The sequence below is a fragment of the Salvelinus alpinus genome, chromosome 24 (genome assembly GCF_045679555.1).
Source record: "Salvelinus alpinus chromosome 24, SLU_Salpinus.1, whole genome shotgun sequence".
In the NCBI taxonomy this organism is placed as follows: domain Eukaryota; kingdom Metazoa; phylum Chordata; class Actinopteri; order Salmoniformes; family Salmonidae; genus Salvelinus; species Salvelinus alpinus.
In genome coordinates this window covers 28,829,408-28,847,132 of record NC_092109.1, presented here as the reverse complement: position 1 = coordinate 28,847,132, position 17,725 = coordinate 28,829,408, and the positions used below count along the sequence as shown (strand labels likewise).

The window sequence follows — 17,725 nt, the reverse complement described above, 5'->3', positions numbered from 1 at the left end:
ACAGTTGTGGCAAAATGGCTTAAGGACAACAAAGTCAAGGTATTGGAGTGGCCATCACAAAGCCCATACCTCAATTCTATAGAAAATGTGTGAACAGAACTGAAAAAGCATGTGCGAGCAAGGAAGTATAGAAACCTGACTCCGTTACACCAGCTTTGTCGGGAGGAATGGGCCAAAATTCACCCAACTTATTGTGGGAAGCTTGTGGAAAGCTACTGAAATGTTTGACCCAAGTTCAACAATTTAAAGGTAATGCTACTAAATACTAATTGAAATACTAAGGTGTATGTAAACTTCCGACTTCAACTGTAAGTCATGGATGGGAAGGAAGGAATTCCAGCCCGCTTAATTTGCCCACACATTGCTGACGAATTAAGAAAATGCACTGAACAATTGCACTTGTTTATGAGTGAGACTAATTATTTTCACTTTATTGCAGATCTATTGCTACAGTATAGAGATCCTATTTTTGACATTTCCATCTGCAAAGTTCAGAATGTTTCACTTCATGAAATAACACCCCAGGACTGGTGAAAGCTAGCCTAATGATGGGGCTTCTTCATATTGCTTTTTCATACCTGTAAAATATTTTACAATGCTGTTGAAAAATAAGAGGAAGAACTTTACATTGAGAAACTTATGGAGTCACTACATGTGGCTTTCTGCACTGATCTGAAAGTGCATGCTCCAAGTAAATTGAAGAAAATCACATAAGCCTGCTGATCATTTATATAGTCGTGGCCAAAAGTTTTGAGAATGACACAAATATTAATTTTCACAAAGTCTGCTGCCTCAGTTTGTATGATTGCAATTTGCATATACTCCAGAATGTTATGAAGAGTGATCAGATGAATTGCAATTAATTGCAAAGTCCCTCTGCCATGCAAATGAACTGAATCCCCAAAAAACATTTCCACTGCATTTCAGCCCTGCCACAAAAGGACCAGCTGACATGTCAGTGATTCTCTCGTTAACACAGGTGTGAGTGTTGACGAGGACAAGGCTGGAGATCACTCTGTCATGCTGATTGAGTTCGAATAACAGACTGGAAGCTTCAAAAGGAGGGTGGTGCTTGGAATCATTGTTCTTCCTCTGTCAACCATGGTTGCCTGCAAGGAAACATGTGCCGTCATCATTGCTTTGCACAAAAAGGGCTTCACAGGCAAGGATATTGCTGCCAGTAAGATTGCACCTAAATCAACCATTTATCGGATCATCAAGAACTTCAAGGAGAGAGGTTCAGTTGTTGTGAAGAAGGCTTCAGGGCGCCCAAGAAAGTCCAGCAAGCGCAAGGACTGTCTCCTAAAGTTGATTCAGCTGCGGGATCGGGGCACCACCAGTAGAGCTTGCTCAGGAATGGCAGCAGGCAGGTGTGAGTGCATCTGCACGCACAGTGAGGCAAAGACTTTTGGAGGATGCCTGGTGTCAAGAAGGGCAGCAAAAAAGCCACTTCTCTCCAGGAAAAACATCAGGGACAGACTGATATTCTGCAAAAGGTACAGGGATTGGACTGCTGAGGACTGGGGTAAAGTCATTTTCTCTGAATCCCCTTTCCGATTGTTTGGGGCATCTGGGACAAAAGCTTGTCCGGAGAGGACAAGGTGAGCGCTACCATCAGTCCTGTGTCATGCCAACAGTAAAGCATCCTGAGACCATTCATGTGTTGGGTTGCTTCTCAGCCAAGGGAGTGGGCTCACTCACAATTTTGCCTAAGAACACAGCCATGAATAAAGAATGGTACCAACACATCCTCCGAGAGCAACTTCTCCCAACCATCCAGGAACCGTTTGGTGATGAACAATGCCTTTTCCAGCATGATGGAGCACCTTGCCATAAGGCAAAAGTTATAACTAAGTGTCTCGGGGAACAAATCAAATGTATTTATATAGCCCTTCTTACATCAGCTGATATCCCAAAGTGCTGTACAGAAACCCAGCCTAAAACCCAAAACAGCAAGCAATGCAGGTGTAGAAGAACGGTGGCTAGGAAAAACTCCCTAGAAAGGCCAAAACCTAGGAAGAAACCTAGAGAGGAACCAGGCTATGAGGGGTGGCCAGTCCTCTTCTGGCTGTGCCGGGTGGAGATTATAACAGAACATGGCCAAGATGTTCAAATGTTCATAAAGGACCAGCATGGTCAAATAATAATAATCACAGTAGTTGTCGAGGGTGCAGCAAGTCAGCACCTCAGGAGTAAATGTCAGTTGGCTTTTCATAGCCGATCATTAAGAGTATCTCTACCGCTCCTGCGGTCTCTAGAGAGTTGAAAACAGCAGGTCTGGGACAGGTAGCACGTCCAGTGAACAGGTCAGGGTTCCATAGCCGCAGGCAGAACAGTTGAAACTGGAGCAGCAGCAAACAATGATATTTTGGATCCATGGCCAGGAAACTCCCCAGACCTTAATCCCATTGAGAATTTGTGGTCAATCCTCAAGAGGCGGGTGGACAAACAAAAACCCACAAATTCTGAGAAACTCCAAGCATTGATTATGCAAGAATGGGCTGCCATCAGTCAGGATGTGGCCCATAAGTTAATTGACAGCATGCCAGGGCGGATTGCAGAGGTCTTGAAAAAGAAGGGTCAACACTGCAAATATTGACTCTTTGCATCAACTTCATGTAATTGTCAATAAAAGTCTTTGACACTTATCAAATGCTTGTAATTATACTTCAGTATTCCATATCCGGCCGTGATTGGGAGTCCCATAGGGTGTCGCACAATTGGCCCAGCGTCGTCCGGGTCTGGCCGGGGTAGGCCGTCATTGTAAATAAGAATTTGTTGTTCACTGACTTGCCTAGTTAAATAAAATACGCAGCCGTACACAACAAACTTTGCTCTTCCTAGTTATCCAGCTAGCTTTAGTGCCAGCTGCCTGCCTGGCTATCGCAATTTGTTGTCAGTGGGAAGTAGGGCTGTGGTGAAGCCATCAAAGTACATACCTACGTAACCCAACCTACACGGTGATATTTAAGTTAATTTGTACAGAAATAGACGAAAGCGACTTGTCTTACAACCTCAAAAAGGCAGCCAGCTAGCAGCTGAGGATTCTATCTCGCTAGGTGTGACTAGTAGCTAACGTTAGCTAACCTCCACATATACTAACAACATTATCTAACTAGGCTACATCTACTAAGGTATTTCTATTTGGTCAGAAAGCCACACTTTATTTTATGAAATGTAACTAGCTCGCTAGATATTTCAATTGACTGTCTTTTTGTCAGTCACTAAGGTTAGCTATTAGCAAATATACTAGCCAGTTAACGTTAAATAGCCTGGCTGTAACAAGCTAGTTAAACCACTCTAAACTGGAGGGCCAAAAGATCTTCGTGTCCATCTCCCGCAACAATCAATCCAGAAATGGCAGAGGGGATGACTACCCTCCCCCACCTCACCACTATCCACTTCACCCACACCACGCTCCTCACTACCTCCCCGCTCGAGCGCCACACAGTGACTACTACCCATCTCGTGGTCGCCTTCCACCCCCACCCCCTCCTAGGGCCTATTACGATCGTGAACTATATGAGAGGAGTGTCTGCCATGACCCATACTCTTCCTCCTACTTTGAGCAGGATCCTTATGAGCGACGGCTTCCCCCACTCCCTCAGCGGCCACTTTCTCCCCCACTTCCTGTTATTACCAGGAGCGCAGCCACCTGGCTTGCCGCCACACTCTGTTGCTCTCACCTTCCTCTGCCAGCTATGTGCGAAGTGGTGCTCTGCGAGATTTCGTTGGTGGCAGCTCTGTGCCCCCACCTTCCTCTATGCTCTGGGCTCAGGCTTTGATAATGATGATTACTTTGAGGAGAATTACTCCAATGGTTTTGGTAGAGGTTACTAAGGGCTCTTTTTGAAATGGAAGATTTACTGTATGAGTGTGTTTGCTATGAGTGCACAGAGGTTTTTTGAAGCTGGTTGTAATCGTATATTATATGGGAAATAGGGACATTCATAAATCTTACTTAGTCAAACATCACACTTAATTGATTTTGACTAGTTTTTGTTAATTTATTTTTGAAGAAACGCCAGCCATAACAGCAGTCTATGAGTAATTGTATGAGTGTTTGATTGTTAACAGATTTGTAGACTTGAGGTGGTAGGCTAGTGTCTCAATGCCTGTTAATATTATGTTTTGGAGTTAAGGATTTTCTGGTGTAGTATAGGAATTATGTTTTGTGTAGTAGGCCCTACATTGAGTGGATAGCTCTGCCTAAAAGTCCTGAAATACTACTCTCTAAGACAGTTTTATTTGTCCCCTAAAAATAACCCCTCCCTCAGGTTTTTGTCATTCACCCCAATTCAAAGGTTGGGGGTGTTGTGTGCAACCTGACTGACCGACTAACCAAACACACCGCAACAGCTGACCGAGCTCATCTCCTCTGAAGGCCTTGCCACGTTCGACCCAGCATCATAGGATAAAGCATCGCCTTGGAAACAAAACCCGATACGACCAGTTCATCGACTAAATAAAAAGATAACCACCGAAAAACCGTTGCACTGCCATAGTCACACAGCTTGTATTACTATTTCACATTATGCATATATGAACTAATCACTCACTTTCTGTTGCGTTGCAAGTCCTTTTTGTTTTTGTATAACGTGACGTGGATGTAATCCAAAATAAAATAGACATCTAGGCCTATAGACTTTCCTGATTGTATGCTTAAAATGCTGTTAATTTGAATGGAGCTATTTTGAATGACTTATTTCGAATTCATCATTACGGTTGTTGAAACGTTGGACAAATTTGACTTGTTTTTATAAGAAATACATGAAGAAATGTCTCGATCAGACGCTTTTGTCATTTAGCAGCTTAAATAAAATCTCGACCTCACTCTGATCCCATCGATTTTTCATTTAATACATTTTTTGTTGACTATCTTTACGAACTGATTATGGAATAATGATTGCTCAAATACGTGATTGACGGTTACCAATGGTGTAATTGAAATGGTTTGTGTCCTTCCACAACTAAATGACTTGAAGTCTCTACAGACAAAAAAAAGCACCCTCGCCAGTGGTCTAGTGAGTAGCTCTGAACAATGATGTCAATGGTGTTGAGGTGTTTGGATGTCAAATGTCAGTTGAAAGGTAAGGTGTCTGGTGTATACAGGATCTTTCATATAACCTACCTCCACAAACTACACCCACAAGGGGCTAAACAGACTAAACTCACTTTTGTGTAAGACCTGACATGGCTGCTCCCTTTTGTTAGACACTTCCTTTCTCCAAATAGAGAAATAGGGCCTGGCATACTGTAACCCTTAACTGCTAACGTTTTAATTTCTCTTTTACAAGTTGTGCTATGAAAACTCTCCTCCACCTGAAAAAGGTAAGTGAAAACTTGTGTAACAGCTTGGCAGGTAAAACTGAAGGTACTGAAATTGAAGGCAAGGATGCACAGGGCCTCCAGCATGGTCTTTGACAATACTGTTTTGGCATTGATTGCTTTTGATGGTGTGCAACATTTCAAGTTCTCCATGGTGCACTTCCCCAATCTAATACATTCCATGGTACCACAATGTTGCACATTTTCAGTAATTTCACTGGATGCTTGGAAGGAAATCTCTTGAGAATTTCATGCCATGGCAAAATCTGAAGTCTGAAATGTTCCATTTCTCTGTCCTTGCCTATCTGGTCTTCAATTACTTGATAAGTGAGGAAAAGGGACAATGGACAGTAATTAGGATTTGGTCCATGTGAACCCTTTTCAAGCACATGGAGGATAATAAGATTGTTTTATATTGTCCTCTTTTTCACCCCTACATGTTTCAACATCTATTCAGCCTCTTCCAGTCTACAGCATGTCACTGGGGACTGTTCCTGATGGCATATTTAAGGGTTTGTGAGTATTTAAAAAAAAACGATTAGCCATTTAGCATTATTGAAGTTAATTTTAACAGCTGCCATTTTAAAGCAAAAGTTGACTTATTGCATTGTCACCTGCAATAACATGACGTCTATTGACTTCCAATGTTGGGTATGACTTGTCTTTTTTTAAATCAAACTGTATTTGTCACATGCGCCGAATACAACAAATGTAGACCTTACCGTGAAATGCTTACTTACAAGCCCTTAACCAACAGTGCAGTTCAAGAAGAGTTAAGACAATATTTACCAAATAGACTAAAGTAAAAAACTTTTTTTTTTAAGTAACACAATAACAATAACGAGGCTATATACAGGGGGTAGAGGTTAGTTGAGGTAATTTGCACATGTAGGTAGGGGTGAAGTGACTATGCATAGATAATAAACAGCGAGTAAAAGCAATGTACAAAAGGGAGCGGGGGGGGGGTCAATGTAAATAGTCCGGTGGCGATTGTATAAATTGTTCAGCAGTCTTATGGCTTGGGGGTAGAAGCTGTAGAGGAGGAGCCCTTTTGGTCCTGGACTTGGCGTTCCAATACCGCTTGCCATTCGGTAGCAGAGAAATCATCTGCTTTAAAGTGAAAGAAGTGTCATTCATATGGTCTTACTTAGCCTGTGTGTTATTTTTATACATAAGTAGTTGAAGAAGAGGAAGGAAGCCACTTTAGGCGAAGAAAGTGGGGAACCAATAAAATACTTTCGGACATAACGAACTTCGCTCAGATCCTACAACGTGTGTTAGTGTACCGTACCATCTAAACATAACAAGACGTGGTCATCCTTCAAGTAAGTTGTCTGTCTCTAAAGAAAGTAAACGTATGAGAAGCAAAACATGACACTATGTCAGAAATATGATAGTATTTTGCAGCCACTGAAATGGTCTGAAGTTGGTCTAATAGCTAGCAATTTCCTGTCAAATTCAGTGTTCCATCATGGCGCGAATATTGTGGTACCCCAGCCAGTTAAATGAAATGAGCCCTCTTCTGCTCAACAAAATACATTAAAAGCTTGGCCATGTAGACTTGTCTTGAAGTACTATTCCACTAGTTTCAAGTTGTAGTTATTAGTCGTACTATACACATAGTATAACGTTACATACTGTCCAACGAACTGCTTGCAGGTTTCTTCTCGACAATGCAATAAGAAATAATAACAAAGATAAGTATACGACATAAAGTAAAATGCTCAGTAGAATATAATAATATGTTTAGCATCAGTATCACACAGGAAGGCACAATTTATAGTCCGATATTTACACGTATTTTGGGGAAGGGGATTTGTGAGGAAGTGTTTTAAATTGTGCGGTATTTAGCGAGCAATCATACGAGTCTGGTAGTAGCAGTTGTGATGTGTGTGTAGCATGATTGTATAGGTCGGTGTGTGGCTAATGGTTAAACCACAATGTCCATATTTTTTTTACAGCACAGTACTCCCCAGCCCTTCCATCTGGCGTTGATGTCTTCCCCCCTGCCCTCGTTTAGACTGAATACTGGGGCTCAGATGCCCCTCCTGGGCCTAGGAACATACAGGCTGCAAGGTAAGCAAATGCACCTGAGTGTTGACGCTGCACTCGGGGAAGGGTATCGTGCCTTTGACACTGCTGCGGTGTACGGCAATGAAGCAGACTTGGGCCATGCCCTGTTGGACCTGATGCCCAAACACAACCTGACCAGAGCAGACATCTTTCTCATCAGTAAGCTGTCCCCAGCGGACATGGGCTCGAAGGCCAGAGAGGGCTGTGCTCGTAGCCTGGAGAGGCTGGGGCTAGGGGGATACATTGACTTGTACCTCATCCACTGGCCTGGAACTGAGGGTCTGGAACCAGAAGATGAGAGGAATGCACAGCATCGAGCCCACACCTGGACTGTCATGGAGGAGCTCCATGCCAATGGGCTGCTCAGAGCAATTGGGGTCTCAAACTACTCTCCAAGGCACCTGATAGAGCTGCTGGAGACCTGCAGGGTGCGCCCTGCCGTGCTGCAGGTACATTAATGTCCTCATGATTTGTTGAAGTGGTTTTATATTTCAAATTTGACACACAGACCATAGTTTAAATCTATTCGGATTTAGCTTAGCCAAGGGCACAGCTGCTGTTTGTACCTGGCCTGGGATTTTAACTCTCATTTATTATATATTTTTTACCATTCTGCAGGTGGAGTTCCATCCTAGACTGGCACAGAAGAAGCTGAGGGTCATTTGCAGGGACTCGGGAGTCTGCTTCCAGGCGTATTCATCCCTGGGGAAAGGTGCCCTGTTGTCGGAACCAGAAGTTGTTGCTATGGCGGAGGGGCATGGCAGAACTGCCTCCCAGGTGCTCTTGAGGTGGGCCATTCAGCAGGGTGTGGCTGTGTTACCCAGGTCCGCACAGCCCAAGAGGGTGAGAGAAAATGGGCAGGTGTTTGACTTTGACCTGGATGAAGGGGGAATGGAGAGACTGTCTGACATGGACAGTGGAATAAGATTCTGCAAAAGAGATCCCACTAGTGTGGTCTAGAGGAGAGAGCCCCACAACAATATACTTGATCAGTCATAGAACAATGTGTTAAATGTAATTCTGAACTACAAACGAACCTATAATGAAATGTAACGTTTCATTTACCATATTTATGTTTAAGTCATAGTTCCTTGATTCTTGAACAAATGTTAGGCCAATCAGTTAGTTTAAATAAAGACCTATCCTAATGCATGTTAAAATGCTTAATATGAATTACTTCAACAAAGATATGCAAAAGACAATAGCCACGTTTTAATAAGCAATGTTCAAACATTTAATCTGTTACGTAACATAACAAATATTTACAAATAGTTATACAGTTGTTTTTTATGAAAAAGATAAATATAAAAATGTTAAGCCACACGCATTTTCAAGTAGAATCAGTTTTAACTGATGGCAGTGGACGACTCCTACTATTGTTTATACATCAGATTGCCATATACACTCATATTTCTTCAACTGAATGCTTAACAGTATTCCGAATATTTGCATATAAGGCAGTTGAGATGGCTGCATATGGCCTGGATTGTAAATATTTACATACCGGTATGCACACTATACAATTGAAAAAATATACTGACTAAATTAAAGACTATTGCAAATGAAAGAAGATAATGAAATGTAAAGCATCTAAGTTTAAGAACAATACCAAAATAAACTTAGTGTATCAGTTAAGTATGTATGAAGATAATTGAACAGCTACTTTTACGTTTTTGGCAATAACCTGACTTGAAATAGGTGCCTGTCCATCTAAGTCTACGTAAATCTACTCATTCTATCGCACACTGGAGTTACATGTGCCTATGTCAAGTCAGAATGCACTAACGTTTTTGCAGACAAAGGCATTTAATAGGCTAGCATAGGTGGGGTCTGTATAATAAAACGTTTTGTACAACATACCCGTCTTATAATTATTGTCATCACAGATCAGTTGTTTTTTCACAGGTTTCATATTTTAAGAATCATTAAAGTATATTTACATTTTGTTTATTTCAAACCATTAGTTATTAGCCTACGCTTTGAAATTCATACTTAAAAATGTAGAAACATTTCATAGAACAATCTGACATTTCTCTGCAAATATGTTTATAAATATGTAATTGGCACAAGAGATTGTCGCTTTTTAATGACTGCATTTCTTCGAAAATGCATTTATTATGCACTGAATAACTTTTTGGTAATATTGCAACATTTTCAATATGCAATGCATTTTTGCATAACGTTTGATTTGATTGTACAAAAAGGTCACATTTGAATTGGTGATATTCTCCATAGACATACTGTAATTTAAGCAAAAGTATGCCTATGAGATGTGAATATTTCAGGTGTGGTCCAGTCATTATGGAAATGTGTATGAGCTCCTTCTTGCCTTGGCTGGGTCTCTGAAAGAGGTGCGTACTGTATTGGTTTCTCACTCCCTGCCTTCCGCCTCCTTTGGACTCCAGAGGAAAGAGAACCATCCTCGGGAGACTTTCTGCTTGCCTCCTCCTGGGCTAATCCCTCTCTTGGGCTCCTGGACAGGGAAATGGATTGAAAGGTCAACTCTATACATTTTTATGTAAAGCAGTCTTTACTGCAATCACTGTCAATTAGTGATACTCGGGTAAATAATCTTCCTACAGTATATGCACTATGCTTAGACCTGTGGAGTCCATTCATGTAGCTAAGGATAAAGTCACATATTACACATTTACTATACATGTATATAGTAAATGGGAATGAGTGTCTACTTTGTCCCCAATCTTTCAATTGTACACTCCTCCGCTAGCCCACATATCTTACCCCTTTGTCGAGCCAGGTGTCAAATTCATCACTCATCCTCCTCAGCTGGCAGCCATATTTCTTTGCAGCCCACAGTGCAGGAGGAGCAGACTGTGATCGGCCTCGGAATGAAGCCCCATCACCCCCGCCCTCCTCAGTAGGAGTCATCACATCCTGAAACTCTGTGTCTTCCCTTTTGCCAACCTGGGAGCACACCTGGGACTCTGAGTAGAGCCGGACTCGCTCACCTGTGTCAGTGAGTGGGAAGGGAAGGGGAGAATTAAGACATGGTTAGATGTATTTATACCTGAAGAGATTCACACATGTATATAAACTGAGTATGAATATATTTTCACATGATATTCAATATCCAGGCATGATAGGTTTGAGGGTAAATGTTTGATTCTGACCTGGTCTTGGTCTGTTGCTCATTGTAGTTGAGACATGGAGCGGAAATTCTGAGTTGTGTGTGGTTCCTGAGTGGTCAGACTCACATTCATCCACACAATCATGTGTGTGGTCCATTGTAAATACCTGAAGAGAAATGGGCCATCCACAGTCAATTATTTTAATTTATTAAGATCCCCCTTAGCTGATGCCAATGGTTTTATTTGTTTTTTGAAACCAGGTTTGCAGTTCACTTGCACTATATTAGATGGAAGGGAGTTCCATGCACTCATGGCTCTGTGTAATACTGTACATTTCCTTGAATTTGTTCTGGACCTGAAAAGACCCCTGGTGGCATGTCTGGTGGGGTAAGTATGTGTGTAAGTTGACTATGCAAACAATTTGGAATTTCCAACACATTAATGTTTCTTATAAAAAACAAGAAGTGATGCAGTCAGTCTTTCCTCAAGTCTTAGCCAAGAGAGACTGGCATAGTGTTGCTCATAACCATATGTGTCTACAGTAAGGAATACTCTCACCACATCAGGCTGTTGGTAAAATCGCTATACATGTATTTTATTTATTTATAGGAATGAAACATTTTCAGTATATTCAGCTAGAACTTACCCAAGGTGTCCTGACGACTTGCAAGAGGGTGGTTATAGGTTGACTCTATTTTGGCGATCCTCTTCTTCTGTCAATGTTAAACTGGACTTTGGAAGTGATGCTATTTCTGTTTCTCCAAGACCCAGTCGGTGTTGATTTCCTCTCATTGCAAGTGGCACACCCAAATAGAAACAGTAACGGTCTAGCTAGTAACGTTATTGCTTTGTGTGCCACCGGGAGCCTTTTATGATCAAATGTTCAAAATAAACGTTCGTAGCTAGCTCACATCTTCTGTTCTTAAAGATTGTCTTCACAAACTCAATTTCAATCGACGAGTTTATCAAATTCTTACTGAAATGTCTTGACATATGGAAGGCGGTCTCGAGTGCCCAATGCTGTTGTCTTCCGTCGTCTTGTACAGTAGCACCTCTTCGCCCAATAGGCTGACACTGGCAAGCAGAACAAGCCAATAAGCGCGCGCTGCTAGGGGTTTTTCAATGGCTATCTTGTCAAAACGTCACTGTTGCGAAACGGGTATGGAACAGTTGTATAAAGTATGGAAAGCCGAATGGTTCGTGCAGTCTCGTGACTTGTTTACCGTTTCGCCCATCCCCGCGCGCACAATTTACTAAAAGCTTATTATTGTATTGGGTAGTGTCAGTATTAGGTTAGTGACTCATTGGTGTGTAGTGGTGGACATTTAGATTAGCTCATAAATAACCACACTATTACATTTGGTAGAGAAATTTGCCAATGCCCTGTATATTTGTTCTTCTGTAATTTAGTCACACTTTAATTTGAGATAATGTGTACTTTATCTGAGATGTCACCCCTAATGATTTTTCATTTGTTGGAAGCAGTACAATATTCTGGCCATGATGACAGACCTGTAATGAGGGACATCACATCAACATGAGGTAGCCTATGCCTTTTTTTGCTTATGTCGCCACAGCAATTATGTACAGGTGCCTTCAGAAACTATTCACACCGCCTGATTTATTCCACATTTTGTTGTTACAGCCTGAATTCAACATTAATTAAATATTCGTTTTCTCTCTCACCCATCTACACACATTACCCCATAATGACAAAGTGAACACATGTTTTAGAAATGTTAGCACATTTTTTGAAAATGAAATACAGAAATATCTGATTTACATAAGTATTCACACCCCAGAATCAGCTTTGGAGCAATTACAGCTATGAATCTTTCTGGGTAAATCTCTAAGAGCTTTGCACACCTAGATTGTACAATATTTGGCCATTATTGTTTAAAATGTTCTGTCAAATTGGTTGTTGATCATTGCTAGACAACCATTTTCAAGTCCTGACATATTTTCAAGCAGATTTAAGTCAAAACTGTAACTTAAGCAACTCCAGTGTAGATTTGTGTCACGACTTCCGCCGAAGTTGGTGCCTCTCCTTGTTCAGGCGGCGTTCGGCGGTCGTAGTCACCGGCTTTCTAGCTGCCACCGATCCATGTTTCTGTTTTCCATTTGTTATGTCTTGAGTGTACACACCTGGTTCCCATTTAGTTATTATTATTTCCCTATTTAACCCTCTGGTTCCCATTTATGTTTTGTGCGTGATTATTCCTGGTTTGTGTTAGTCGTGTGTGTTAGGGTTGTTATCTCTGCATGGATTATTTTGGCTGTTTTATTTTTCTGAGTAAAGTACGTTATTTTACTCAGTTCTGTGTCCTGCGCTTGACTCCGTCCTCACCTCTGCACAACTGACATATGACAATTTGGCCTTGTGTTTTGGGTTATTGTCCTGCTGAAAGGTGAATTAATCTCCCGGTGTTTGGTGGAAAGCAGACTGAACCAGGTTTTCCTCTAGGATTTTGCCTGTGCTTAGCTCCATTCTGTTTTAACACTTTGTATTCGTGGCAAAAAATTAATTGTTTTGCCACATTTTTTGCAGTGTTACTTCAGTGCCTTGTAAACAGGATGCATGTTTTGGAAACATTTTATTCAGTACAGGTTTCCTTCCTTTCACTCTGTCAATTAGGTTAGTATTGTGGAGTAACTACAATGTTGTTGATCCATCCTTAGAGTTCAATGGCTGTGATAGGAGAAACAAACTGTTTTAAAGTCACTGTTGGCCTCATGGTGAAATCCCTGAATGGTTTCCTTCCTCTCCAGCAACTGAGTCATGAAGGACACCTGTATCTTTTTAGTGACCTGGTGTATTGATAGTAATACACCATCAAAAGTGTACTTAATAACTTCACCATGCTCAAAGGGATATTCAATATCAGCTTTTTTTCTAATTTTACCGATCTACCAATTCTTTGGGAGCCATTGGAAAACCTCCCTGGTCTTTGTGTTTGAAATTGTAATGTGCTCTGTGTGTAGCTGGTGTAGAGGAGTCAGGCGCAGGACAGCAGATATGAGTAAATAAACGTACTTTACTCAAAATATACAAATGCAATACAATAAAGAGAGCCCACATTAACGGACCGTACTACATACAAACAATTACTCACAACCAGACATGGGGGACATGGGGGAACAGAGGGTTAAATAATGAACAAGTAATTGGGGAATTGAAACCAGGTGTGTAAGACAAAGACAAAACAAATGGAAAATGAAAGTGGATCGGCGATGGCTAGAAGGCCGGTGACGTCGACCGCCGAACGCCGCCCGAACAAGGAGAGGGACCGACTTCAGCGGAAGTCGTGACAGAAATTCACTGTTCGACTGAGGGATCTTACATATAATTAAAATATCACGTTAAAAATTTATATTGCACACAGTGTGAGTCCATGCGACTTATTATGTGACTTGTTAAACCAAAATTTTACTCCTGAACTTATTACCATAACAAAGGAATTAAATATGTATTTACTCGACATTTCAGCTTTTCATTTTCAATGAATTTGTTAAAATGTCGGAAAACAATTCCACTTTGACATTATGATGTATTGTGTGTAGGCCAGTGACATCTCAATTTAATCAATTTTAAATTCAGGCTGTAAAACAACAAAATGTGGAAAAAGTCAAGGTGGTGTGAATACTTTCTGAAGGCGCTGTAATTCATCAAGTCTTCTGAGATCAGAAGGTATGTAGGAAAGGAGATGAGTAAAGTTTGGTCTCCCGAGTGGCGCAGTGGTCTAAGACACTGCATCTCAGTGCTAGAGGCATCACTACAGACCCTGGTTTGATTCCAGGCTGTATCACAACCGGCCGTGATATGGGAGTCCCATAGGGAGGGTTTGGCCGGGGTAGGCCGTCATTGTAAATAAGAATTGGTTCTTAACTGACTCGTCTAGTTAAATAAAATAAAAGGAGGCCATTGAGATACATACAGCCACCATAGTCTGTGTTTAGACAGCCTAATTCTTGATTTTTCCCCCAATAATTGGTCTTTTGTCGAATTATATCAGTTCTGAAAAAAGTCTGATGTGAAAAGATCTGTGATTGGTCAAAATACCAATTAGTGAGAAAAAAGATCAGAATTGGGCTGACTGAGGGGGTGCAGCCTATGTTGGCTAGGGTTGTTTTATTTTTCTAGTTGTAGTTTTGTTTTATGGCCACGAGATGGCGGGAAACTCTTATACAGCAAAGCTGTTATCTTAATTATTTGACTGTAGCATGCTATTAAAACTTTATATGAATTTGATTAAAACGTCCAATCAAAATCCATGATTGTAATTAAATATGTTGACCTAGTGCGTCTTTTTCAATCTCTATAAGTGAATTATTTATATTAATTTATGTTAAGGGAGGGTCATTTAAGCTAACATTATTGGAAATCCAGGTAGTAGGCTTGGTGGAATTCTGGTGTTTTACTTTAACTAGGACATTATTAGTCTCCGTTCAGATTAGAGCTTCTACCAGATGATGCCTGGCAGGGCAAGATATCAAGGCAACATGCAACGATAGGGAAGAAATTAAAATATTATTTGGAGAGACAATTCCATGTGTTTTATGGGATAGTTAGATAAACCAAGTGTCTAGGTGCTCGCTGAAGGTCTCACCATTGTCAGTAGTAATAGGGATGAATACATACACGCACGTGCGCGTGCACACGCTGTTTGGAAAATGTTTTCTGTTTTCAAGTGTCTTAGAAAGTGAGCAGTGTCAAGGCTGTCTACAGTCAGTGTTTCTGCTGGTGTTAACCTCAGTCCTTCAGGGCTGCTTTTCTTTTGATCTTTTCTTGAGCTTGGATGCTTTATTTAAGTCTTATTGTACAGTAAATCGTACTGCTGCTGTTTCTCATCCTGAATGACTGATTTAGTTTCTGAACACAGACCAGATTACTGGACCCTTTGTGCACATTAGTATAGGGTGATCCTACGTTTAAACTGAGTCGATGTTAGCTGGGCCGGGGGCTAGGGAAATTGGATTGCTCCTCTGCCCCTGAGCACATAACCTGAATTGCTTCATTACTGTAGATGCCTCTGTGGCTCAATCTGTAGCTGCGAGCAAGTAGGCTAATGGTGCTCTCTGTGAGAGGGAAAAACAAAGACATGATTACGTTATATTACATTCATAATTTATCCATTGTTTAGTAGACCATGGTTGTGCAGGGAACAGAGCCCCTGCTGTCTGGAAGAATTGTGGAGGCCAGGTCTGCTGTGGCTCATTGCTGCCTGGAGCTCATCCAGAATTCTGTGGTACAAAGTGTCTTTTGATGTTCGATTAAGTAACCAAGGCCATTCTGTGGGTAACCCATTACTCCAAAACCAGCAGAGGGACAATTATTTAAAAAAATGTAATCAGTTACCCTGTCCAGGATGACTTAACCCTCTTCAAAATGTCTGAAACATCTCCAGTAGGGGCTGTAACTCTGAGCTGGATGCTGGATGAGAGGGCCGCCACCGACCCAGAGGATTGGGTGATCTCTCTCTGAGGCCGAAGTGAGTAAGGTCTTTAATCAGATCAACACCCGCAAGGCCACGGGGTCCAACGGTATTCCAGGGTGCGTTCTCAGAGCTTGCACAGAACAGCTTGCAGGCATATTCACTGTAAATTTCAAACTCCTTGTCCCAGTCTATATTCCCCACGTTTTAAGATGACCACCATCATTCATGTTCCCAAGATCAATGACTACCACCCTGTAGCACTCACATCTGTAATCCATGAAGTGGTTTGAAAGGCTGGTTATCAAATCAAAATGTATTTGTCACATGCGCAGAATACAAGCTCTTAACCAACAATGCAGTTCAAGAAATATAGTTAAAATATTTACTAAATAAACTAAAGTCCAATTGTTTAAAAAATAAAATAAAGTAACACAAGAAAATTACATAACAATAACGAGGCTATATACAGGGGGTACCGGTACAGAGTCAATGTGCGGGGGTACAGGTTAGTCGAGGTAATTTGTAAAGTGACTATGAATATATAATAAACAGCGAGTAGCAACAGTGTAAAAACAAAGGTGGGGGGGAGGGTGTCAAAGTAAATAGTACGGGTGGCCATTTGATTAATTGTTCAGCAGTCTTATGTCTTATGGCTTTTTATTTTTTTATTTCACCTTTATTTAACCAGGTAGGCTAGTTGAGAACAAGGTCTCATTTACAACTGCGACCTGGCCAAGATAAAGCAAAGCAGTGTGACACAGACAACAACACAGAGTTAAACATGGAATAAACAATAAACAAGCCAATAACACAATAAACAAGTCAATGACACAGTAGAAAAAAAAGAAAGTCTATATACAGTGTGTGCAAAAGGCATGAGGAGGTAGGCAATAAATAGGCCATAGGAGCGAATAATTACAATTTAGCAGATTAGCACTGGAGTGATAAATGAGCAGATGATGATGTGCAAGTAGAGATACTGGTGTGCAAAAGAGCAGAAAAGTAAATAAAAACAGTATGGGGATGAGGTAGGTAGATTGGGTGGGCTATGTACAGCTGCAGCGATCGGTTAGCTGCTCAGATAGATGATGTTTAAAGTTGGTGAGGGAAATAAAAGTCTCCAACTTCAGCGATTTTTGCAATTCTTTCCAGTCACTGGCAGCAGAGAACTGGAAGGAAAGGAGGCCAAATGAGGTGTTGGCTTTGAGGATGATCAGTGAGATATACTTGCTGGAACGTGTGCTACGGGTGGGTGTTGTTATCGTGACCAGTGAACTGAGATAAGGCAGAGCTTTACCTATCATAGACTTATAGATGACCTGGAGCCAGTGGGTCTGGCGACGAATATGTAGCGAGGGCCAGCCGACTAGAGCATACAGGTCGCAGTGGTGGGTGGTATAAGGTGATTTGGTAACAAAACGGATGGCACTGTGATAGACTGCATCCAGTTTGCTGAGTAGAGTATTGGAAGCTATTTTGTAGATGACATCGCCGAAGTCGAGGATCGGTAGGATAGTCAGTTTTACTAGAGTAAGTTTGGCGGCGTGAGTGAAGGAGGCTTTGTTGCGAAATAGAAAGCCGATTCTAGATTTGATTTTGGATTGGAGATGTTTAATATGTGTCTAGAAGGAGAGTTTACAGTCTAACCAGACACCTAGGTATTTATAGTTGTCCACATATTCTAGGTCGGAACCGTCCAGGGTGGTGATAATAGTCGGGCGGGCGGGTGCGGGCAGTGAACGGTTGAAAAGCATGCATTTGGTTTTACTAGCGTTTAAGAGCAGTTGGAGGCCACGGAAG

At 41.4% G+C, this 17,725-nt stretch overlaps 2 protein-coding genes across 2 annotated transcripts; one reads left to right on the top strand and one right to left on the bottom strand.

Moving 5' to 3' along the window:
• The first annotated feature begins 6,375 nt into the window (after positions 1-6,375).
• Positions 6,376-9,258, top strand: LOC139552490 (aldo-keto reductase Mvan_2161-like). Its single transcript, XM_071364284.1, has 3 exons — positions 6,376-6,653; positions 7,290-7,850; positions 8,020-9,258. The coding sequence occupies exons 2-3, from the start codon at positions 7,323-7,325 to the stop codon at positions 8,359-8,361; spliced, it is 870 nt and encodes a 289-aa protein (XP_071220385.1). The 5' UTR covers positions 6,376-6,653; positions 7,290-7,322; the 3' UTR covers positions 8,362-9,258.
• On the bottom strand, positions 8,592-11,537 carry LOC139552491 (bcl2-associated agonist of cell death-like). The gene is made up of 4 exons (XM_071364285.1): positions 11,137-11,537; positions 10,533-10,656; positions 10,144-10,370; positions 8,592-9,874 (listed from the first exon to the last, which is right to left on the bottom strand). The coding sequence occupies exons 2-4, from the start codon at positions 10,645-10,647 to the stop codon at positions 9,773-9,775; spliced, it is 444 nt and encodes a 147-aa protein (XP_071220386.1). The 5' UTR covers positions 10,648-10,656; positions 11,137-11,537; the 3' UTR covers positions 8,592-9,772.
• Positions 11,538-17,725: the final 6,188 nt, after the last annotated feature.

Coding starts and splice junctions, on each gene's coding strand:
- LOC139552491 (XM_071364285.1), bottom strand. CDS start 10,647: ATGGACCACACACATGATTGTGTGGATGAATGTGAGTCTGACCACTCA. Junction 10,371..10,532: donor GAGCAACAGACCAAGACCAG/GTCAGAATCAAA, acceptor TCACTGACACAG/GTGAGCGAGTCCGGCTCTAC. Junction 9,875..10,143: donor ACACCTGGCTCGACAAAGGG/GTAAGATATGTG, acceptor TTCCCTGTCCAG/GAGCCCAAGAGAGGGATTAG.
- LOC139552490 (XM_071364284.1), top strand. CDS start 7,323: ATGTCTTCCCCCCTGCCCTCGTTTAGACTGAATACTGGGGCTCAGATG. Junction 7,851..8,019: donor TGCGCCCTGCCGTGCTGCAG/GTACATTAATGT, acceptor ACCATTCTGCAG/GTGGAGTTCCATCCTAGACT.